The following is a 24849-nucleotide window of genomic DNA, read 5'->3' as shown; positions in this document are numbered from 1 at the left end:
TTCTTCCAGGGACCAAACTTGTTTCCTTGCTCCCTTGGAGCTTGGCACGTAGGAGGATAAAGCCGCTAAACAGCCGTGTTTTTGAGGTCCTGGGCGAGGCTGTCCGGATGTGCCTGCCCTTCCCCGGGCACCTGCTCGTTCTCAGGCTTCGGGAAGTTCATCACGGGGCTCGAGTTCCCCGCTGGCTCTTCGGCAGGCTGGTCCTGGCGCTTCCAGCGGCAGCGCCCCCCGGTTCTCTCTCCCGTCTCCCTCCTTGCCCAGAGCCCTCCGGCGCGGGGCTGAAGCCCTGAGTGCTCTCCGCTCTGCTCCCCTCCGCAGCCTCTCGGCGAGACCCCCGCGCCCGCTCCTCTCGCCCCGGCTCCCCCGGCCTGCCTCCCCTGGCTACAGGACCCTCGAGTTCCTCCCTGCCCGCACTCGGGTTGCGGGGGGTTGTTCTGCCGGGAAGAAGCCCCTCCGAGGCAGGCGCCTGGCCGTGTCCCCCCCCGGTCCCGTCCCGCTAGGCACGGTCTGGCGCGCAGCTCCATCCACCGGCCCTTGAACCTCCTCCTTCTCCCGCCCGGCTCCGCGCAGCCGCCGCCCGCCGGGGCGGAGGGTCCCGGGGGGAGGGTCCCGGCGCCTGACGGTGCCCCGAGGCGGGGCGATGATGCGAGGCCGCCGCCTCCGCGCTGCCTGCGGCCGAGGGGGGAGCAGTGGGACGAGCCGCGGGGTTGCCGCCGCCGCCGCCGCCTCCGGAGCAGCGAGAGCCGCCTGCGGAGCGCGAGGTGCTCGGCCCGCAGCGCCGCCCGGTGAGCGCCGCCGGGGGAGCGGGCGGGGGGCGCGGGGGGATGGAGCCGGTGGCCGGGGAGGAGGAGGAGGAGGAGGAGGAGGAGGCGGCAGCTGTGGAGCCGTGGCTGCTGCTTTGTGGCAGGAAAGTTTCGGTGCGGCTCGGCGCGGCCGCCGTGCTGCCTGCCTGCCTGCCGGAGGAGGAGGAGGAGGCGACCCGCTCCCCTTGCGGGGCCCCGCCTGCCCCGGGCCGCTTCGGCGGGGGGTGTTCTCCCACATCCCCCTCCCTGTCACCGGCCTCCCGGCCCCTGGTAGTGCCATCTTTGGGGCCCGGGCCTCTCGGGAGCCGAGCGCGGGTCGATCGGCCGGAGGGGGGTTTCGGGTGTTTTCCGCCCCGGGAGCGATCCCGGCCGTGAGGGAGAGCGATGCTGAGCCGGTGCCGCCAGGATGGGCTGCGGGAGCGGAGGGGCGGCCGGCAGGGGTACCCCTCCAGCGGGACGCCACGCCGGATAAAAGTCTGGGGGGAAGCGGCGGTGGGTGAAACGGAACTGGAGCGGCGGGGGGAGGCCGGGGAGCGGGCACCGGGGACGGCAGCGCATCCGAGCGGGTGCGCGGGGACATGGCATCGCTCCGGCTCCGCTCCGCCGGACTCTTTATGTGACGCAGCCCCTGGTCGTACGGGATGCGGGGGAGCACGCCGGGATCCCTCCTCTCACCAAGCAGCGTGCTTGCCTTGGCTCCCGCCGGGTCTGGGCCGGCGGCTCCCGCTGGAAGGAAACTTTCTTGACTCCGGGTAGCTGGAAGGGTGAGCGGTGACCTCCAGCTGAGTGGAAAGATCCCGTGTTCTCCGTGCGTGCCCCCGGTCTTGCAGGGGGGTCCCCCCAGCCCTGCTTGGGTCCAGATGGCAGTGTGCCCAGCACAGCGAGGTTCACAGGCATTTAATAACCATTGTAAGAAAGACTAATCGAACGCAGGCCTTAAATGTCCAGATCGTGCCTTCTTTACGTGTTGGCTTGGTTTTCTACTTTTTTGTGTTTGGATATTGCTCATTGAGCAATTGTTGGGGGTTTTAATTCATAAAACATAAAAACATTTCTAGATACCAAAAGAAAGAAATCCAGTGCCTCATTAGCATTTTTTTCTCTCTTAGGAGAACAATACAGGCTCACTGTAAGCTTGCCCAAACATGGGCTGCCTTTTATTATGTATTGGTACAATGCCTAGTGCAATAAGGTCCACTTTTGACTGAGTTCAAATGCTAAGCACAAGGAAAAACTCAGTGGCATTTGTCAAAATACCACCTGCCGATAGGCTGGGATTTCACAAAGGGAGAAAGGTGGAATGCTTTGAACAAACCCAGTTCCTCTGTCTGTTTGAAGTAGCAGATGCTCGTTGGCTTCAGTCACTTGAGTGGCTCTTGAAAGTTGTGTTGTTCAAAGTGTCTGATACTTTTTTCTTTTTTAATGTTGCTGTCTGTATTTTTTTAAGAAAAAAAAAGAAGTTAACAACTTTGTGATTGAGTTGAAAGCCTATGTGACATCTGTCAGTGTGAAAACAGCTGCCTGTCTGCATTAAAGATCGCAGGGCAACTTACCTTGTTGTAAAACATTGCTGTATGTCTTTGGTCCTAGACACCTGTGTGTACCTGTAGCCTGAGGAGATACTACATGAAACCAATCTGTCTACTTTAGGTATTTACAGAGTTAGGTCTTCATTGGTGGGTTTTCTCATCTGAGGCATTTTTTTAGCATTGCTGCTTATAGGGTATCATATTTGATATTGCAAACTTGAGATTGTTCACCTTAAATTTGTGGCAATTGTAATCCAGAGGTGCAATAGCAGAAAGCTTTTAATTAACAAATTAGCTGGTGGAGGAGGGGCTGGGTTTGTTGTTAAGCACCCCAATTTGACCTTTTTTTAAAATACTCATCTTTATTGAACGAATTGCAAGGGGGGAAGGGAAGTAGGATTTAACTTGTGTTCCAATAGCCTTTTCAGTTGCTAGTTTTTATTTTAGTGCTGGTTCAAGTACTTGTGAAAATTGCTCACCTGCAGGAAACATGAGGTCACAGTACGTCACGGCGCCCACGGTCACTGTCCTTCTGTTCCTGCTGTGGATCCAGTCGTCAACAGGCTGCAATAAGGCTCTCTGTGCCAGCGACGTCAGTAAATGCCTGATACAGGTAAAGTCATGTTTCCTTTCTTTGCTTTTGAGTGTTCAAGAAGCAGTTCCAAAGCTGTGTCTTGAAAAGATCCAGTGATACAAATAAGTGGTATTTTATATTAAGTAGTGTCTCTTTAATGAAGTTAATTTGGTCTCTTGCCCATATAAAGTGCAGATTAACAACCATTTATTTTATAGGGATAGATGATACCAAGTGCATCTTTATGTGGGCATGTGTCTTTTTTATAATGGAAACTTTTTCAAGCCAAGGACAGTGGTTGCTGGGTTATTGTGTAGAAGCCACTAGGAGTTACGCTGTTAGTTTTCAATCTCTTTCTTCTTTATTAGTGATTATTATGAATAAGCAGCAATTTGAAACAGACATTTTATTAGAAGGGTTGCTGTGGGCAACAGTCATTTTTTAAGGAGATTATCTGCAATACCAGGAGTTCGAATGTTCAAAGCTTATAGTCTTCCCATATCTGTCTGAGATGTTCCCCTTAACTTGCAATTTGTCCACTTCCTTAAATCTCAGGCAGAGGGTCAGGAGTTGATGCCTCATGATCTCTATAACATCAGGTTTGTACAGTCAATTAAAAGATGCCTAAAAACCAAGCCAAATACTTATGAGTTGAACTGGTAGGAAATGGATGTTAAACTCAAATCCAGATGCTGCTTTTGACTCACACTGTGTGTCTGTCTGCAGTGAAAAAACCAGACTGAGACCAGATTGTTCTTCTTAGAGCAGGAGTTAAGGGGTATGGTGTGCAGCAGAGCAAAAGGGCCTATTCCAGCAAAATGGCAAGCAGTTCTGATAACTACCAAGTATTTATTTATATGGTATATAGAGCACTCTTCTTGACTCCAGATTGAAAAAAAGAAGGCTTCATGTGGTCAGCTGCAGCTTCTTTAAAAGAAACTGTTTCCTTCTGCCTCTTTGTAGATTGGAAAAACAATAGCAGAGAGCACAAATGTGTATGCCAGTAACTTGCTAATGCTTACTGTAAATGCATGGTCACAGCCTGAAAAGAGGTGCAGAAGTGGCCTGAGGCATTTCCATGTTTACTTCATTTTATTGACTTCCGTTTAAAATTTGCCTGGTTTACAAATAAAAATACTTGCCAGATTCACAAATCCATTCCATGGAACAAAGGCTGACTGTAGGCTGAACTCTCTGGCTTCTGCACTGTCATTGCTTTAAATATATAAAAAAAAAATTCTGCTTTTTCTAGCCCCACCACAGTCTGTGGAGTTGTTAAATACAGGAGCAAGAAAGAGGCTTCTGATTTTTACCCTTTCAAACAGAACACCAGTGGTTTTGTTGGCGTGTTGGACATTGTGCACTGTGACAAACTGATGTGCTTGTAAGTCCCTTCTCTTGCATTTTTTAAAATCACCTCTAGGATTGAAATCTTTAGGAAGTAACATGCTAAGTATGGCATTGGATGTACAAGGCACTTAAATAGTAAATGCTACAGATTTATTGATTCAGGGGAAAGCTGTTGGTCCAGATGCTGGATTTTGGTCCTGGAAGCTGTTGGTCTGCTACTTATTTCTCTGTAAGCAAAAGGGAGAACAGGGAATATGTAGTGTCTCCTTTTCTGGTGCCAGTGGTGGGAGTCCACCATCCATTAAAGCACAGACATCTCCTTACCAAGTAATCATTTTTTATCCAGTCACGTTTGAGACAGACAACATTTAGACTTTATTTTTATGAGCTAGTCTGAATAAAGTACAGCCCAGGAGGAGCGAAGTTAGTGCTACTGGAGTCCTTACTCAGCTGTCAATAAATGGCTGAGACTCAGCACTGCATGGGGGTGGCTCATACAACTGTGCTTATCAGTTGTGCACACAACTTGGATTATGTTGGCATCTCTGTGACAACAGAACCCTGTGCATGCAGAGAGACCACTGGTAGGTGTGTTCCCTCTTACTTTGTACAGGTGATGTGGAGTCCCCTTTTTAAAGCATTTCCCTAAAATCCAAATCATATGCAATTCTCTGAGACCCTGAAGTAGCCCAGGCCATGTGAGTTGTGTGCTATTGCAGGGGAATTACACTGTTCATTTCCACTGTCTGGCTGCTGTCTTCCTGCAAACGGGCCTGACTTACCAGTCAGTATTCATTCTTTACAGAAGAACAGATCAGGTCAGACTAGTCTGATTGTGGATATGAAGTATCCTAAAGCTTTGACTTAAAGCAATTGTCATCTTTCTTCTTGCCTTTTTTTCTTTGTTTGTTTGTTTTAAATCTTCAGCAGTGTTGTGGCAGAAGCACTGCACTGCTATTTGAAGTGCATGTTATTTCCTGGAGAAGTTTGCCAGTAGACTATATCTATGTATTTTTCCCCCTCTAAACTCTTCTGGAAAAATCTGAACTTAAAAATAAAATACTGTGTTTAGCGAGGTTGCTTGACTATCACGTGACGTTTTTCCTTCACTGACTTTTATCACTGTTCAAGTTCAGCAAAATCCATGTCTCGATACCAAGATAATGCCACTTGAAGACAGCTGGGAGAGCAAACAACTTGTGGATGTTTGTCATCTGCATCTGTGTACAGAAAGCGAGGCTGCCTGTCCGGGTGACATAATGAGACAAGAAACGTGCTCTCTCAAAAAGCATACGGTTAACATAAATATTTTTGCCAGCATGGCTAGAAGTCACTACAGTCATTACTGCCACTCCTTAAAAGCTACTCTGCTTAAGGGTGGTCCCTACATAAATATTTATTTTGTTAGATCCAGAACAGTGCATGAGATCAACAACTCACATGGATTCAGCTTTCCCTTTACATCTTGAGGCTCTAGCTTCATTGGTGTTTCTCTTTTTTCTGTAAGCAAAGAACTGTAAGAAAATAGCTTGAGGCATCTCTCTGCATAAGTTCAGCCTTCACAAAGAAACTGTGGTTTCCTGTAGTTGTTGAAGGAGTTGTGAGAAGACTTGGGAGTGCAGTGAGTGGGTCCACAAAGTTAGTTCCTTTGAAGGCTCTGGACATAGCTCCTTCCTGTGAAGATGGGATTGGGGTGTTGGAGTCAATAAATGGCTGTTGCCTCGCCTTTCAGGTGGGCCACCAAGCCCTGGCTGCACACAATGTGCGTGTTGCAGTATTTACTGTGGCACATCTGTTGTTGACTTGGAAGCGTGGGTTGTTTCCATGTGTGGAGAAGATGAAAAGGCCAGCTACACTCGCTGGGCAGAGTAGAGGCATGTATTGTGTCCTTGCAACATGGAGGAAATCCTTGAAGGCAGAAACTTCTAGGATGGGACGTTCCCACAACTGTTCATAGCAAATGGATTTGAGGCGAGTCCCAGGTTGGTTCTTGCGGCACAGAGCTACCTGCAGGAGTCAGGCTGGGGTGGGATGTCCATGCTGGGCAGGAAGCTGAGCTTTGCTCTCTCATCTGCAACAGTTCTTTAAACTACTGCTGTGTGTGGGAAACACACAGCAGTAATTCAGGCATGGATTTCCGATCCTTCTGAGGAGGGGTTGTTTTGCAGGGTTTTCTCTCCCCAGCACCACATACCTGCAGCCACCTCAGCTGGTGCAGTGTTGTTCTGATTTAAAATCTCTTTTTGTCTTTGTCTTCTTTGCCTCCTATTAATTGTGTGTACAAACTTGTCAGCCTGAAAGGATTTCCAAGACTTTTTAGCCCTGTGGTATGAAATAAATGCCACTCCTTAACTTCAGGGCTTAGGCATCTAAAAATTGCTTTCAGCGTGTATGTACGTAACGCAGTTGGGTTAACAAAACAGCTCTGGCTGGTTTGCTTCCAGGAGATTTTCTGTTATTAAACTGTTCTAGGAAAAAAAAGCTAGCTCTTTTTCTTGCACTCCCCCTTCCAGTTTGCGGAGATATTTCCAATGCCTTCAGGTCCTGCTTCTCCCTGCACTAAGAAAGCTTAGTCATTCCAAGAAAGCTTTGAAAAAAATGCAGATGTTAAATATCTTGTAAAAACCTTTTTTTGCTCTCTGGAACAGAAGTATATTTATTGTACAAACATGCCTGCTTCCTATTTAATGCTGTATTTTTAGACTGTGAGGCTTTATTTCTTGCCTAGCAAAATAGATTCTCCAATGCACCTTCAGTAGTTCAGCTTGCAAATTTGCCAAGCTGACTTATGAGTAATATTTTCTTGACTGACACCTCACCACCCCCAGCTATCAACAAGGAACGTTTCTCATTCTGCCTCTCTTCACCCACGTCTCATGTAAGCATTCTTTTACAAAGATGTATCCTGTACCAGTATCCAGTGTGGATGAGTCAGGCAGAAGGACTCAAAAGTGGTTAAGGAAACCATGTATGTGCAAACACATATATGAAAGAACATACAGTTTTTGCCCTGAAGAGGTGGAAGACTAATTAATTAGATTGTTCTTTCTTCCCTCATCTCCCTCCAAATCTGAAATAAATAAATAAGAATTAAAAAAAAAATTACATTGCTCATAAGCCCTTCCTATAAAAACAAACTTCTTAAAATACTGGTAGGTGTAATGACGCTATCCCCAAGATAGTGCTTACACATACAGATGCTAAGCAGAATTTTTTGTTAATATGTTGCAAGTGCAGAATTAAAGTTACATTTAATTCTTGGAGAACACTCTTCTATAAAACTGAAACAAGTTCAGTGAATTTTCTGGCTTCAATTCATGTGTTACATGTAATAGTTTATGGAGAATTGCCTCCTCCCACGTCCTGGCTTGTTGATGTTTTAATAAGTATAAAGTTGTTTGTCCGGTTTTACTGTTGAAGAATAAATAAATAGGATATTTTTAATGCTAATATATATTAATATTATTCTCTGACCAAGGTAACAGTGCTCGTGGTTATTTTTAAAGTTGTTTTATTCAAGCTTTTTATTCTAAAGACTGACAAAATCTGTTTATTGAACAGTAAGATAAATATTTTAGAAACACATCATTCATTCCCATAAGTCATCTTTCTAAGTTTGTGGTGTTTCCTCTTGTGGAAAAATGTGTATATTTTATTAATGAGCCTTGTTTTCATCTTTCTCTTGGAAACAGCATAGTAATGGGTGTCATTCATAAATTTTGAGGATGAAAAAGTAAAAAACCTTGGTAGTTTTCCTCTCTGTAAGTAAAAATTCAATACTTACAAAGTCTGCATATTGCAGAAATGTGTGTGGAGCAGGAGTTCACTCTTGATCAGTCAGCAGGGCAAACAATTCACATTAAACTATGCAGGTGACAGTGTTTCTCAGCATTACGTAGCACAAGCAGTAGTAGGTGAATTTTGTTTCTTTGCTGGCTTCAAGAAGATTTGGGATCTGGGGTGAAGTGAGTGGAATAATAAGGAATCAATGGATTTATACTGCATTAGTAAATTGTAGCATGTCTGCAGCACATTTTGGTGTTTGTTCAGTTTTAATCCAGAACTGGGAGCTTTGCAGCTTCATTTGCTGTATTCTGAAGGCCTGTCCCCAGCCTTCTGGCCTCGCCATCCGAAATGCACTTCTTGGTCTTCTGTGGGCCCCTGCGAGTTGGTGTGAGCAAGGGGTGATCCCTGTGCAACTGAACAGGCCCCAGATATTTGCAATTGCCAGTTTTGCAGATTAAGGAGAGAACAGGGGTCGTACACAATCAGGTGCATATCTGTGCCTTGCCTTGCCTAGCAAACGTGCTCCTGACACTTGGTATAAATATGCCTCCTTTCTCTGCTACTTGAGGCTTATTAACAGTTGCAAACAAAGAATTATTAAAAAAAATGGAATTTTGTCCCATCAGCTTCTTCCCAAGGTGCTTCAAAAAGAAACCACACTTAACGGGTGATGTGGGTGTCTGCCTGTAAGGAGTGGTGTCCCTGACTCAGCTGTGGTTACCAGAGGTGGAACCATGGGTGGTGACTCCAGGATAGGAGAATTTCAAACCAAACCACTTTCCTGCCCTTCCCTCCTGTCCATGTGCATCTCCTGACCACACTGCAGTGTGTCCCTCCCCTGTCTCTGGAGAATGGGATCAAAGAGTGGGGATGGGCATTGTCTTCTCCCCCGCCTGGTGCGTAGCAGAGATTTGCCAATAGCCCTTCCAGTAAAGACAGGGGTGGGAAGGATCCCATGGTCAGTGTTTCCAGTAATGGGATTTTATTTTCTCACCAATTGTATGTAACATGATAGTTAGACAGACGTCATCAAAACCAAATTCTTAGACAGGACAACCAGAGTGACTTCTTGGCTGTCTGTGTTTCACACTATGATGTAATTCAAGTGTGTGAATTATTGTCATGTAGCCACAATCTTTTGGCCAAACTGGAATTACTAGTATGGATTTAAACTAGAGGGAAGGAGACCGCCTGGTTTTTAAATTTCCTTCATCCACATAGGCTATTTCCATGCTTTGAGGTCCACCACTGTAAGTCTCCAGCAGGACTGCTAAACCAGTGCCTTTGGGTTTAGGTAGTATGAAGATGTCTTTTTGCTTCCATGCCCTTTCCACCTTTTTAGCTTAATAAAAGAAAATTAAAGAAAAATATGTGTGTATGCCACTTCACTTTCTAGAGTCTCTAGAAGTCTTGGAAATATCCCAAGGTGTCGGTTTGAGGGGAGGAAGCATAGGGTTGTTTTCATAATAGCAAAAATTAATTAGCTGGACCTGGAGCAGGAGTAATCTGGTCGCTGATATTGCAAATGGAGACCAGTGTGTAACAGGCATTCAGAGAGGCAGAAAATCCCATTATCAAATGACTTAACTGAGTAAGTTCCTTTTAGAATCCATGCATAGACGGGATGGTAGATATCGTGTATATCCTGAGTCTGCATGTCAGGCTTATAGTAACTTTCTTTTTTGACTAAATTATAATGTGGGCTCACTATTTATGTATAAAGAAACACCCCTCTTTGAATTTCTAGTTGTGATGGGAAGAACATCCAAAGAACTTGTAGATTCAGGCATTCACAGAAGGGCACACGCCTTTCCCATGAATAGGATTTTTTTTGCTTTTAAATGCTGACTTCAGATTTGTCTTCAGAATGTCACCTTTAAAAAAAAAAAAAGGGGGGGCAGACTTGCAAAAGATCCTTTTGTAGGCTCAGATCTGCTCTTTGACTGGAGCTGTTTTACCATTTACTCACTGTATTAGTGCACTAAGCTTTTTTAATGCCCTAATTGGAGTTGCGGCTTGAGGAAGAATTGCTCTGTTGTGTAGTTCTTTTGCATCTGGGATTGCTGCAGTGTAATGAATGCCTGTTGTTTCCAGGAGCTGTGTCAGTGCCGCCCTGGGGAAGGGAACTGTTCCTGCTGTAAGGAGTGCATGCTCTGCCTGGGCACACTTTGGGATGAGTGCTGTGACTGCGTTGGTAAGTTTGTCTTTTTTTTTTTTAATTTTCTTCTTTTTTTACGTTGGTTTCTCCTGCCACATGCTGAGCTCACAGTCTTAAAATAGAAGTAAAACATTGTGACAGCATCTGTGCTTTAAACATTTTACAGCTCATTTTGTGGGTACAGAATAAATTACTGTGGAGATCCAACATTTGAAGGCTGTATCTGCTCTGTGGAGTGGGAGGTGGCAGTAGTCCAGGTTTTGCCTGGTTAATGTCATCATAGCTGACACTCTCTAACAAAAAACTCCATTTTGAATTGTCACCTTGAGGAAACTAGACAGTGCCTGCTTCGTGGGGTTGGATGCTGTGTGAAGGCTTCTACCTGCAAAGTGTATTGACAGGTACCACACAGGGGCAGTTTTAGGTTTGAGCTGGGACTAGTAGTAAATAGGCACAGCCCAGTGTTTTCACCATTCTTGAAAAAAGACCTCTTTGTGGAGGGTAAAAAAGAAACAGACACAGTCTTACTGTAGGACTAGATGATAATCTTAACAAGAACACATTGCTGCTAAGAGGTGGTGGTTCAGAGTGCCCATTTACAAGTGGATGCTGCTCCTGCTTAAGGAGACTGTATGTTCTGTCTTATGATTTAAGTTTAATTAAAGCTTCATCCTCCTGTGGTTGCTGTAAGTCTTCCTGTGATGCCACTCAAAATCTTGGCTTCCATGAAAGGGATGCATCTTGAGTGTTGTACCTGCTCTCAGCTTTTCCGGATGGCTTTTCTCTGAATTCATGAAGGTTATTAGTGTCAAAATGCCCATTTTCAGTGCAGTCTATTGCTTCTCCTGTTCCAGAATGATGTGAATCTGCTTTCTGACATCCCTTTTTTGCTTGGTTCTGCTAGCTTAGCTTCGCTTTACTGTCTGTCAGTAAGCAGTGGGGTGGCATGGTCCTGTACATGTGGGATTCTTCCCAGTGGCATAAAGTGTTTTCAGCCCCTGCACCCGTGAAGGATATACTGCACCTGTGGAGAATGCATTTAGAAAGAGGCCTTAGAGTCTGTTTTTTCTGTTTGATCTTGGGCTCCTTAAGAAGTGAAATATGTATCTATATATCTCCCCTTTTTTTCCCCTTTGCCCTTCCAGGGTCATCAAATCTTTCGTAAAGCAGTATTGAAGTGCGCTGTTGTCATCTTCAGTCATAGCGACGAGGAGTAGGATAGTAGGTTATTTCCCTGGTATAGAACCATCACCTGCTGTAGCAAGCAAGGCTTGTGTGCCAGTCTCTAGGGAGAGGAACAACCTACCTCTTGGGACTTTGAAGTAAAGAAGTGAAGTCCACACACAAACTTTTTTTGTAAATCTGCAGATGGCTCACTGTTCTGCTGTTCTTCCTCATAGTATTTTCCAGGAGAGGAGTTAACAAGGTTTCAGGTTCAATTTCCAAACACTGAATAAACTAAAACGACCTCCTGATGGTCCTGTGGGTGTCTCAGATCTCATTGTTTCTATGGCATGATCCTATTCTTCTTCTCTTCAGTGTAGGGTCATCCTTGCTGTAGCCTTATTCAAACAGGCAAACAGGAAAGCATGCTATACCTGGCTTCCTAGAGACAGTTCTTTGATGATACTTGAGCTGATATTTAAGTTTCTTTATAAGCTGATCATGTCTAATGTAAAAGCAGATAGATTTTGTGTCTTTCAGGTCATGTCTGCCCTGAGGTTAGGAATTACCTCCTACCCTACCCGACCTACTTTAGAGATGCTCAGTTGATGCCCTCATATTTTGTGTGGATGTTCTCTCCCTTCTCGGACAGGGAAGAAGACACTGGAGGAAAGGGAACAGCAACAGGTCTCTCTTTCCTTTGAGTTAAGCTCTTTTAGTCCCTCTTGTAAAGGCAAGTCTGCTTTCCATCATTTCAGTAGCCTATTTCTGCATCTTCTCATCCATTCCAAAGCAGTAGTGTAGACATGTTTCATCCTTACCAGTTGCTCATAAGTTAAACTTTATTTTCATTTTAGCCAAAGCTGCTATTTTATAATAATTCCTATTTAAAATATGACTATTATAATAAAATGCTTTTAAAAACAGTAAGAGGGAAGGATCTTTGTGGATGAGCATTTACCCATTAAACTATGAGTGATGGTTTCTTGGTGCCATCTTAAGATAATATTTTCATACTGTATTGATATGCACACAAACTTGTGCACCTTCTGCAGGATTTTTTTTTTCCCTGTGTGTCCTTCTTATCAATGAAATTTATTTTCTGAATCCAACCTGACAGAAGGAGCCTCTAGAAAGGCTCACTGGTTTTCATTTCACAACATTAATACAATGACACCAACTAAATTATACATCCCTCCATGTATCTGTATAAAACTCTTACCTGCTTTGATAGCTTCCTAATTGATTTTCAAGTGGGCATCCTTTATTAGAATTATATGGTTAATACAGTGCCTACTAAAGTATGGTTAATATTAGTGCTTACTAAAAGGTGATAATGCAGGGATAGAAATTTTTTGTTAATAAGTCCAGGAAGGTCCATGAAGAACAAACCCAGTTGAGAGGAGTAGGAAAATAATCATTTACAGTAGGAAGTTTGTGTAAGTGGAATTATTTTTTAGTGTGACCTGATCTTGTTTGGAAGGGAGGCTTATTTTTTTTTCCTACCCAGTACTTGGCTCACCTTTTTGTAGGAGCAAACTGTCTCGTGGTGTTCCTATTATTAAATGCTGGTAATGCTAACCACTTGCTTAAGATTTGCCAGATCTCATGCTAATCGTCATGGACAAACTTCCCTCTGCTTTGTTCATTATGGAAATCCACCTACTTAGGTTGAGAAGATTGTGGGTTTGTATAAGGCTCTAGTCAAACACAGTTATTTCTGAAGCTGGAGTCCCAGTGGATCTACAGGCTAGGAAGTGTTTCTCTGGTTCTGTGGGGAGGTAGACTTTGAACATTTATGTCCCATATCACTTTTACACTTCAAGAATTGGTGTGCTTTGCAGCTGTAGCTGTCTAAAACTGTGTCTGTGAAAATACCCAAACAATATCCAGATGTACGTGAGGAAAATGCGTTTGTCTGCCTCTTGCCAGGTGACTTCTAATAGAGCTTTTTTATTGGCTCCTGGGCTTAAGTACCTATGCAGATACAACTTTTCTTTTTAATCTTGGTTGTTTCAATATTTGGATTAAATCAAGTTTCAATCAGTTTCATGGCTAGACATGTTAGTGTTTAAATGGTTAATGAAAAACTGGCACTGGCATTGCATATCACAAAAACATTTTGTAGAAACTGGCAAAACAAAAAAAAAAGATTACAAGGTTTCAAAAAAGAGACTGCAGAAGATGTTGAAAAATAAAGAAGGAGTAACCTGGAAATAAGCATTTTGCCTGTAGTGACCCCTCCAGATAAGTTGTGAAACGAGGTTCATCTCGGCTGTCTCTACACAGGTAAAGTAATTCAGACTCATGCTCCCTCCTGATAGTGATCTTTGCATCTCTGGCAGACGACTAAAAAGATCTAGTGCACTGCTGCAGCAGATGAGATGGAATACTTGAATTGTGATCAAAAGTTTCATGTACCTCAGGACTTGTCAAGATACTACCTTTGTTCAGTCCTAAGCTTTCATTCCAGATCTATGCTAGGATTGATTATACTTTGCTTTGTCTCTTCTCCCAGGGAAAACAAACCTTCCATTGAACTCTTTATTTTCTAAGCTGTAATACTAGCATTAAAGGGGAAGCAAAGTGCTGTTTAGAAGAGGTTTTTCTTTTCACAAGTCACAGGTGTGTGTTGTGGAAGTCTGAGAGATCTGAAACCTGCCATTATGGAAAGTTCATCCTGCTGTATGTGGTGGTTTTCTGCTATTGGGTTAAGAATGGGGTATATACAAAAGGGTTCTGTTCTGGAAAAAAAAAAGGCAATTTTAATTTTCTAAATATCTGCCTGTTTAAAGAATAAGAGGTTAGAGAGTTTCATGTAACTTACTGTTTTGTTCATCTGCAGGTATGTGCAATCCTCGCAATTACAGTGACACACCACCAACATCCAAGAGCACTGTCGAGGAGTTGCATGAACCAATTCCTTCCCTTTTCCGGGCACTGACAGAAGGGGATACTCAGCTGAACTGGAATATTGTTTCCTTCCCTGTGGCAGAAGAACTGTCGCACCATGAGAACCTCGTTTCTTTTTTAGAAACAGTGAATCAGCCACAGCATCAGAATGTCTCTGTTCCAAACAACAACGTCCACACACCTTACTCTAGTGACAAAGGTAATGAGTGTAGTGTCTAAATTCCTAGCATTTCCTCTCATTTCTTCCAGGAGCCTTCTCAGTGCATATTCTGTGCTTCTCTGTGCTCACTTCTTCTTTTCCCATAAAAAAGTGTGAAAGATTCAGCCTAATTTTGAGGATAACGTAACAAAAGGAGTGAGGAAAAATGTTGAGGAACATGGAAGATGGTGTTAAAGTGACTGATGATCTTAGGAGACACTGAACCACGTGAGTTTATCTCTGTATTTCCTCCTGTGGCATGAGGCAGTTTGTTCATGTTACTTCATGTGCACTGGCAAGGTGTGTTCTTTGACCTGGAAGCAGTTACCTGTAGTTAGGAGATGGGACAGACTAGAACCTGAATCCAAATGATGTAGCAGTGCAGAGGCAGGCAACCGAAACATGACTTCAGAGGTTTGAGAAATAACAGCTTATGGCATGTGACTATCTGGAGTAGTTGTTTATTGCTTTCACCTGAGTTGGCATAACTTGAAATCTTTAGAATGATGGTTTGTACAAAATGCAGGATTAATAGTAAACCTAAGTAAGATAAAGACTGAGGAAGGATAAGTGACAGATTACCTTCAGTTTAGAGGACAGACTTCAGAATAGTGTTTGCTGAGGGGGAAGATGAGAAGTTTGAGGTAGTATGAAAGGTGGCTTGAGAAAAATACTCTTGTTTCTTGGTTTCCATACTGAACCTGAAACATTTTTCCCTGCAAATAATTACAGCACACTTAAAAGAACCTCATAAACAATTCATAAGGAAATTGCTGCTTAATAGGGGAAAAAGAGCATCTGATTTGTTTTATTAGTGTAATTAATGCTGTGCTTCCTTCCCAACACACACTTTAAATGTTCGTAACCCCATATGTTGCAGTTGTGATGCCTCTTTTATCCTATCAATAAAAGATACCCTAATTAATGGACGTGCTGCTTTTCCATGCCGAGGTGAACCTTTGACCTAGTTGTGTTTCTGAGTAGGACTGCTGTTGATTAAATGGAACCGTAATGGCAACTTCTCTAATTTCCTTTGGTTAAGGCACGTTAGAAAAATAAATTAATTCCAGAACTGGGAAACCAGATGGTCAGAAAGCATCTCATTCATATGTCTTTGATGTTATTAAAATGCTTGCTCACCATTATTGGAGTGATGTAAAAAGCCATGTAAAACGGCAAGGCTCAAAAAGCCCCGTGTGCAAACACTACAGTACTTAAAGTTGTAAATTATACTTGGGGAAAAAAAATTATGTTTAGTACAGTCTTGAATATATCCCACTGTACTTAGGTACTGCAGCCCAGATGGCCGTCCTTTACTACCATACCAACAGGATGGGCTAATGATAGTTTTGGATTAAACTTGGAATTTGAATTGCATCTCAAGGGTGTGGAGCAGTTTTGAGTTTAACAACACAAATACATAACACTGCAGTTTTTTCTTAGTCAAAAGTCTCCTTCATTTCATTTACTAAGAATGCTTTAGAGATTAGGCTGAGAGAGCTTTCACTGAAATGATGACAGTCCAAAAACAACAGTTATATTTAGTTATATTTGGAAATAGTTAACAAATGCCACTGGCTTTCAGGGCGCAACAGAAACTTAAAACAGAAGTAAATGTCAGAGCTGTTCTTGTAATCATTGGCTTTGCCTCCTCCATCTTAGTGGCCAGTGAAGAACTAGAAAAGGTAGAAAATTACTTTCCACATCCTATACTTTGATAAATATGTAAACTTATTGAGGAGTCTCTTTTCTTGGTCACAATGTAGATAACTTTGTAGTGACCTGCTTTCTTACAAGTCATATTAAACTTTGCTTACAAAAACATGAATGATTTGAGCACTGAGAACAGAGAAGGTGTAAAGAAAAATTAGCTCCTGGCTTGGTCAGTTTAACATTTATTATGGTGGAAGCAAGACAACTGGGGAATTGTATGGAGTGTTATGTGAGCCATGGGGTGGCATTGTTTTTAATACATTTTGATGGGTTCATTGGGGAAGCAGGAATCGAAAAGTGGAGGGGTAGTAGGTCATAGGGTAAAGAGCCTTGTGAGCCTAGGAAGTTGCTGGAGCCTGATGGCTTCTGCCCATGCAAAGTTCAGTCACACAACTGGGTCACTGTGGTTTAACAAGCTAGTAAATGTTAGAAGAACCACAGAAAGAGAGGGTGGGTCTGTGTGTGTGCATGTATGTGTGCTCAGTGGCAGTAAATACAAGCATACCCTGCAGTGGGAGAAACAGACCATCCCTTTAACCTTTCCTTCTCCTCATAAGTGCTGCTTAAAGGCAGATCTTGCAAAGGGAGATGTCCTTAAGGTGACTCGCTCAGCAGTTGTCTTCAGGGCTGTGACAGTCAGGGATTTGAAAGAATATTCCTGTGAGCAGAAACACAGATGCCTTGTGTTTTCTTTACAGTGCTGTGTCTCCTCCACTTTGTGGCTCCTTGCATGCTTCACTCCAACATGGTGTGCTGGCAGCAGCCTATTGCGTGGCGTGTAAAGGGAGAGGGGCTAATGAGAGGTGGATCTTGGTAGGGGGACAGTAGTCTCTGTACTATCTTCTAGAATACATCCCAAAATTTGCAAAGGTTCTGCTTACAAGTACCTCTTGTCACATGTTGTGTAACACAGCTCTGATTTTAATTTCAGCACACGTTCATGCAGGGATTGCCATTAAGCTGTCCCAGGGTGCCAGATTTGCTCAGTGCAGTTCTGGGTGAGGTCCAGGAAAAGCAGCACCAGCCACAGGAATCCACGAGCTTTGTGCCTGAGTGGCGTGAAGCCACCAGCCCCCAGAAGGTGTCTGTAGATCCAGGAAGAAGGGGGTGGTAGGATAATAAAACATTCCTTTCTCACCCCAGCCCATTGTGAGTCCAGCTAACAGACTTTGAACTTCCCCGTTATTTTCTTAATGAGTGTCTTCCCTTTCCTCCTGTGAATTGACTTTTAATGTTTTAGCTGCCACAGTCATGTGTGCGCTGCTGGAGCTGCTGTAGATCTTCGTATCAGTTGTTTCTGGCACTTGCGCCACTACTTCAGAGAGGATTGTGATGAGTATTAATGTAGAGCTACATTTGTACTTTATTCATTTTGCTTTACTTTTAGCTGATACCCTCAGAGCTCTAAAGTGTGAGTTCAGATGTTTAAATAAGCTTAGTTGTTTCAGATGATGACAGGATGTTGGCAAGAGAGAGAGGGGAACTAGATAATCTTTTGGCAATTGATAAAACGAAATCTGCGTTGTAATTACGGGTTTCTGACTTACACTGCTTGGTGACAGAGAAGATAGTGTCTGCTCTGCATTTCTGCTTCCCTTCAGTACAAGCCACATAGAGGAGAGCTAGAAATCCAGTAAAGTGGCATCTACCTCTGTAGAAATGTTTCTTTTTATAAGTTCTGATTGACATAAAATTGACTTGTCCAAAGCTAGTGGATTATCTCAATTGATTGTTCATAGTTACAGATTGATCTCCTCATTCTCTCTTTCCTCCTTTCCCACTACTGCTCTTGACTAGTTGTTGGGGGTTTTTTTTGTGGAAGATGTCCCCTGCCATGGAACAGGGGTTGGAATTAGATGATCTTTAAGGTCCCTTCCAACCCAAGCCATTCTATGATAAAATGGTATGACAGATGGATGGATAGTTACCTTTTTTAAAGAACTTCTAGAGCTACCAATAAACTGACCAGCAGACAGCTGAAGTTACATAGCATGTTTAAATTCAAAGGTCACATACAGTGGGCGAATTGTCATTCACTGGGAAGGTTTGTTTAACCTATTGGTAGGCATTTCTCCTTAACTTACAATAACTGAATTGTTTGATATTCTGAGTTGCTAAATTCCTCCATATTACACCAGTACTGACAGTTTTATAGCAAAGCTTGATAGTTTCTTCTGGTCATTTTTAATTTAGACTTGATTGTTGTTTGTCCTACACAACCCTTTGCTGAGTATGAATTGTGAGGGGAAAAGGACTGAGAAATGCATGTTTTGGAAAAAAAATGTTTGCTGCTGCATCCTTCCCTCACCCCACAGCAGTAGTTTGTGGCCCTTAGTGTGTGAAAATTGGCAAAAAGCAAATGAGAAGGCTGTTACTGCACTAAGTAACATTGTTTTTATCTACACTGAGGGAGCCAAGTGATGAGTCTGTAATTAGGTTGTGAAACAGTTTAAACACTCTGGGGTCCCAGCTGAACCTGTAGGTATGTATTTTTTCCCCTGCGTAACTCTGTTTCTTCAGCCTATAAAGCGGAATTTAATACTTAAGATGAGGAACTCTCCTGCTTTCAGTAATTCAACCTCTGCATGGACACAGAGGCTGCTGAGGAGGGGACCAGTAGCGTCCCATGACGAACAAAGTTCACCCTGCCCAATCTGACTCGTTCAGACCTGGGAAGTCTCTCAGTGAGTGAGACTTCAGAAGCAGTTTGATAGCATATACTGGAGCATGTCCTCCAGGTGCTCACAAGAGCTGCTGGGAACCAGACAGGCCTACTGCTGGCTCTGGTCTGCCATGTACAGTCTACTCTCTCCCCTTCACAGTGTTTTTGTACCGGTCCTCTAGGACCTAATCCTCTTGGCTTGTGTGCAGATGGAAATAAACTTTCTTCTCCACTCTCCAGTTAGTCAAGATTAATGTCCTTGGTTGCTGCTGCCACTGTAATAAGGTAGAGTTCTGGCTTTGGTTCCTGTTTTGGTCCTGCAAGAGTGGTTAAGGAGACCGGTCTCTCCGACTGATGTCACCTGGTTTTGTCAGAGCTGAGGGCCAGGTGCTGCTGCTCCTCCAGCCTCATTTACCCTGAGAGATGTCTTCAGTCTCTCAGTTCAGTGCCATTGATCTTTACATCCTGGAAATCACAGGCTCTTCTTACCCAGGAAGTTTATTTCAAGATTCAGCAGGCATTAGCTGATGAACTGGACTTCCCCAGGACTTCTCAACACTGATGAAGCTGTCACAGATGAGGTTGACGTGAAGGTGAACACAGATGTCTCCTTACACAGAGGGGACTGGACATTCTCTGATGTGAAGACAGCCTGTAAGTGCTGGAAGCAGCTCTCACACCTCAGTGTGCACAGCTTTCCTGACCTCCCGTGGGCTTTCCCTTGTGTGTTGCAAATTGGAGTGCAGTGATCAATAGATAGCAGTGGGCACTTCTGGCAACCCTTTGGAGAGGACTCTGCTTCCTTTAAAGAGCTGTTTCACTGCTATCCAGAGATAGCCGTAAGTCATTTTGCTTTCTCAGGCTGATCCAGAGGCTAGGTCAGTCAGGTGGATGGCATCTCAAAAGCTGATTTTGCAGGAAGAAATATTTCTGGATTAGCCAGGATTGCCTGTTTGGAGGCAGAGGCTCTGTGCCTCCAGCTGACACCTTCTAGGACTGACCCTACATATGGAATACATGAATAAGGTATATTAAGGTAATAAGGTAGTAAAGTTTCAATAGAAAACTACTAAAAAGGTATCAAAAGAGTGAAATGAGATTAAGCAAGAGGGTATAAATTGTAGGAGTAATGTCCTACAGAGGCTTCTGTAAAGTTCCTGTGCTTGCACCCCAGCACTGAACTAGATGACTGATAGGACATGAGGAATGTTGCCTGGAGACTTGCCTCTACTTTCTCACCCCCTACCCTTCCACTGAAAACCTCCTGTGATGAGTGACAGGAACAGATTCCTGGAAATGTCTGGACCTACTGGGAATGGGTCCTTCTTGGGACCCTGGCAATCTGAGCTTTTTGCCACTGGTGATAAAACATTGCCAAGTCCTTGTGCATTCTCTATAAAAGATGGAGCTTCTGTCTGGCCTCTGGGTGTGGTGGCTGCATCTCCCTACTACTTTTCAGCTTTGGCTGAGTGCTTTAGGTGTATTCCTATCACTCTGTGCATGTGGTACCTTAGCATATGCTTCTATTTAGCTCTTTTGTCCCCCCCTTTGTGAATAAATTTTACTTATTTGAAGCTGTAGATATGTTGGTTGGTTTTAGGCAGAAGTTTTGTTCTCTGAAAACTCTCTTCCTCTGGTTGCTGTGCCTCAGGCTTTATTATGAAGGCTTATAGAAATAGAAATGCCAAGAATGGGACAGGACTTACACAGCCATAGTGCATTTTATTGACATTTCCAGCAGTACTTCAGGTACTGCAAGATTTCTTGGACAACTGCAGCTTTACTCAGCACAGCTTTTCTGGGAGCAGAAACTGCTTCAGCCATGGGTCTGCATTTCCTCCCTAAGATCCCTATTGCCTGTTGCACTGTATATGGTGTCTGCAAGATGTGTACAGCAGTTCGGAAACTGATGAAGGCAGTGAATACTCTGTTGCTTTCAGTGGGCTGGCAGCACATCCTCTGACCCTCTTGCAGCTGTTTTGGTACTTGCAAAATAGTTTGACAGTGGTCAGAGTTCCCTCATATATGTTTTAACAAGTGACACTTCTGAAAAGGGTAGGCAGGGTTTCCAGACGTCAAGGAGGAGGAGGCATCCACAGAAAAGCTGTTGGGTACATTGTGCTGCTCCCCTGTATGTTGTGTTGTCCCTTGTCATGTGCCCAAAAAGCATGGGCACCATGGAGATTGTTGGTACTGGGGAAACTGACTGCATAGATCCGATGATTTGTAAGGTGATGGAGGCCTTCCTGGTCAGATTTGGACCTCACCTTCAGAGCTTACCATGAGTTATGCATACTACTGAGGCTGCTAATCTATGGGGCACCGATATTTTAAAGGGGAGGTTCTGGTATCCCAGATAAGAGACTGAATGAACACTGTGGTTAACTACTGCACTGCTCTGAAAGTCCTTCAGTTACTCACCCTTCTTCATATCTCCATAATCATTCAAAAAAAACCCCAACAAATCCACTGTCTTGATTTACCATTTATGTTTGGATTACATTTTTCTAATCCACATCAGAACATAGATCAGTATGTTTCTACTGGATGCACCATAAGTAGCAACAGGCTAGAAAGCCTGTTGACTTCTCCCGCCAACAAGTCTGTCTGACATGTGCGAGTGCGATGTTCATGTTTGCAGGCAGCTGCCAGTTGTGCTTTTCCCAAAATGTACCAAGTTATGCGGGGGTAAAGGTTATGTAACAGTCCTTTGGAGGATGAACAAAGTTTTATGGTGTAATCACCCGGTCAGCACAGAAGAAAGCTGGAGAATTGGAAGTAGGCTGGAGTGGGGGGGGGAATGTTTTTGTTTTATAATTGTGATGAATTCCTCAGCTGCAGTTTGAAGTTGCAACACCAAACTTCATGGCATTTGAAGTAATTGCATGGATGTTAAAAGCATGAAGTCAATACTTAGGCAGAAGGGGTTTCTTAATCTTAGTAAAGCTGGTGGTGTTGCTAAAAAAAAAAGAAAAAAGTGTGCGGTTTCATGTTGAGGAAGACAGGAGTCTCCAACTTGTGGCTTAATATGGCTGAAGAGTATTGTGGAGTTTGGAGGGGGGAGGAGGAAATATTTATACCTAAATAAGTGGGTTTTGTGGTTTTTTTAATAACTTACCTAAACCTGAGGTTTTTCATGGTAGCATATTACCTTCAGAGGACACATGCCTGCTTATTATTTTGGCATAGCCCATCCTTATGCTTTAGAAGGCATCCCTCACAACTGGGGGACAAAGCCCAAAAACATTCTTGCCTATGACTGTAGAAGTAAGAAGAAGAAGGAGAACAGACAACAAGTTGAGTTGTAGATGCTGAAAATTTGAAGTTGATAGGTTGTACCTTGACTCTCTGCCTTTCCTCTCTGCTTTTACTGTCACCTTTTTTTTCCTTATGCCTCACAGTCATGCTGATTTGCAATCCTACTTCTAAAGCTGCGCATTTAATTAATTTTTACCTAACCTTTAAAAATATTTTAAGACCTTAAAATCAAATTTTTCCCCCCTCTTGGTTTAGAACACATGTGTACTGTGGTGTATTTTGATGACTGCATGTCAATACATCAGTGCAAGATCTCTTGCGAGTCCATGGGAGCTTCCAAATACCGGTGGTTTCACAACGCCTGCTGTGAGTGTATCGGGCCAGAATGCATCGACTATGGCAGCAAAACTGTAAAATGTATGAACTGCATGTTTTGAAGCAGGAAAATTGTAATATAGCGATACTAAGGCCAAAGTAATCTCTCTCAGTTAAAGAGTCAGGGATTGCAAATACCGCATTTTGGTGGAGTGCCTGCTGGTTGCAATTAAATGCACCTGGTTGAAAAAAAAGATGTATAAAATCTGAAAACTTTTTTTTCTTTTTTTTTTTTAAGTTCACATAAACGAGGCTAACTAGTAGATGTTTAAAAACTATGTTTTAAACTTATTTTTCTTTATTTCTGCTCGAATGGTACAGTCATGCTCATCATTGCTGTTCTGATTGTTTCCCTTTGATTTGAAAGTATTGACTGTACTGGTTTTCAGAATATATCTTGTAGGTTAGAGTAGGGAAACATTAAGAATATGGTAATGAGATTTCCATTATCTAAGTTCAACAAGTAAATAAATGGCTGCTAGGTTGGAGGGGGGGTGGTTGTTCTTTAGGGGCTCTTTTGGGGGGTTTGGTTTCTGGTTTTGCTTTTTAACTTTATGATCTTCCAGTTTTTGAGCTTTGCTTTCTATTGTGAAAGTGGTATTTGGGGAAAAAGAAAAATTCATGCTTTCTCTTCCATGCATGGGCTGTCATGGATAAAATCCTAACTTCTTAGAAGGGCTGCCCAACAAAACACTATGTAGGGACACTTTTCTTCCAAGTTTCATTTGCCCTGCTATTGCAAGTACATTTTGGCTTATGTTACATAATTTATGTGTTAAGCAAAGTAATTTTTTCAGTCTTCTCTTAGATTCCAAAATAAAGCTGTTGAGTGCAGTTGCATCTCCCACCTTTTGCACTGTTCTCTAGGGTTGCTTACTCCCTGAACATTCAGTCCAATAAAGGAAACATGAAAGGTTATGATGGATTTAATGACTGGAGGAATAAAGAAGAATGAAATTCCATGAATGAGCAAGTGTTACAGCTGAGCAGCTGGTAGCAAGCATGTTCCCTTTTAGTAGTTTGCTGAGAATATTTATTCCAAAATGTTATTAATAATTTTTTTTTCCCCCATGAAATCTTGTCAATGAAGAAGGGAAATATGCATCTGCAAAGGCAAAGTTAGAATGCTCTGAGTTAAGAACATTGTCCATTTTTCTAAGTAAAAGTTTTTATATGTTGGCAGTTACATAGCAGTTACTATGACCCAGTTAAGGACTCCACTGATAATGGTACTAAGTACAAGAATAAAGTCTATGAGTAGTTAATGATCAGCTTTTGGTATTTATAATGATGTAGGTTTTAACTCCTTGAATTTTTTTTATGCATATATGCATATGCACATACAAAAAAGAATTTGACTATTCATTTTTCTCTCACTAACCTCAGTCTAGAGGGATTAAACTGTTTTCTAGTCACACCTGTCTATCTGTACCATGTACAAATGAAAGCAGTCATTTTACATTTATTTTGTTGAAAAGTTTGCCTGAATGTTTTTTTTTTAAATTTTTCTCATTATACAGTTCTTTCAATAACATGAAGTAATAATAATAATAATAATAATAATAAAAAAATCTACTCTTGTTAAATGATGTTACTTTCTTCAGTGTCTTTTTCACCTATAAAAAAGTACTTGAAAGATGAATGTTATTGTTTTGAACTAGTGGATAATGGAATGTCTTTGTACTTTAAAGTTGCAATTAAGTGATAAAAGGTCATAGACGTGAATAGAAAAACTTAGCTTATCATGGAGGAGTTGTTCTTCTTATATTTGACAGTTCATGTTATCTTTTCTTCTGCTAGAGTTTCTTAAAATGAATGGAGAAGAATATGTTAGAGTAGCTGTGACTGTTTGTAGCTGGAGGGTGATGCATCATCATTCCTGACCGAGATAGAAGACACATAGTAGTAAGCAAGCGTTGCTGCAGGTCATCAGCATGCTCTGGATTTTTGCAGTCTTAAATTATTTGGAATACTGTGGTAGCTCAAAACCTTCTTGGGGGAGAAACAGCGCTGATGTTTCTGTCAGCACCTGCTGCCCCACGGATTTGACACCGCCTCCATTTTCATCATCAGAATTTTCACTGTGAGGTCAAGTCGAGGGGAGCAGGAGAGACGGGAGGACTGACCCAACAGGTGTCCAGAAAACACTGTGGGGAACGGCATAAAAATGTAAACATGGTTATATGTGTAGTGGCCTGAGAGGAGGTAGTGAGGATGCACACCTTCTGGGGCTTGCCTTATTTTTGTAATTCTTGATGCTGTCTAGAGTTTGCTGTAAGTGTTGTGTGTACGCAAATGTCATACAGCAACAACATGCAGTGTATTTTATGACGATGAGTATTTTAAGAGGTATTTTAATAAAAAA

At 42.8% G+C, this 24849-nt stretch overlaps 1 protein-coding gene across 3 annotated transcripts; it reads left to right on the top strand.

The window, feature by feature from the left end:
- The first annotated feature begins 708 nt into the window (after positions 1 to 708).
- On the top strand, positions 709 to 24849 carry TWSG1 (twisted gastrulation BMP signaling modulator 1). 3 transcript variants are annotated; one of them, XM_017819495.1, is made up of 5 exons: positions 709 to 785; positions 2818 to 2945; positions 10137 to 10236; positions 14210 to 14476; positions 22365 to 24849. In XM_017819495.1, the coding sequence occupies exons 2-5, from the start codon at positions 2823 to 2825 to the stop codon at positions 22544 to 22546; spliced, it is 672 nt and encodes a 223-aa protein (XP_017674984.1). In that variant the 5' UTR covers positions 709 to 785; positions 2818 to 2822; the 3' UTR covers positions 22547 to 24849. The 3 variants fall into 3 exon arrangements, with proteins under 3 accessions (XP_017674984.1, XP_017674986.1, XP_017674985.1); XM_017819497.1 differs by having other exon boundaries at positions 743 to 761; XM_017819496.1 differs by lacking the exon at positions 709 to 785 and adding an exon at positions 1880 to 2453.

Source organism: Lepidothrix coronata, unplaced genomic scaffold (assembly GCF_001604755.1).
Source record: "Lepidothrix coronata isolate B3197 unplaced genomic scaffold, Lepidothrix_coronata-1.0 Scaffold75, whole genome shotgun sequence".
NCBI classification, from domain to species: Eukaryota; Metazoa; Chordata; class Aves; order Passeriformes; family Pipridae; genus Lepidothrix; species Lepidothrix coronata.
Note: the sequence above shows the minus strand (reverse complement) of the source record. Positions and strands in the feature narration are given on the sequence as shown.

What these genes read in the sequence shown, in the direction of transcription:
- TWSG1 (XM_017819495.1), top strand. Translation starts at nt 2,823, where the DNA reads ATGAGGTCACAGTACGTCACGGCGCCCACGGTCACTGTCCTTCTGTTC. An exon ending in TCAGTAAATGCCTGATACAG is followed by an intron (nt 2,946 to 10,136) that starts GTAAAGTCATGT and finishes TGTTGTTTCCAG; the next exon opens with GAGCTGTGTCAGTGCCGCCC. An exon ending in ACCTTACTCTAGTGACAAAG is followed by an intron (nt 14,477 to 22,364) that starts GTAATGAGTGTA and finishes CTCTTGGTTTAG; the next exon opens with AACACATGTGTACTGTGGTG.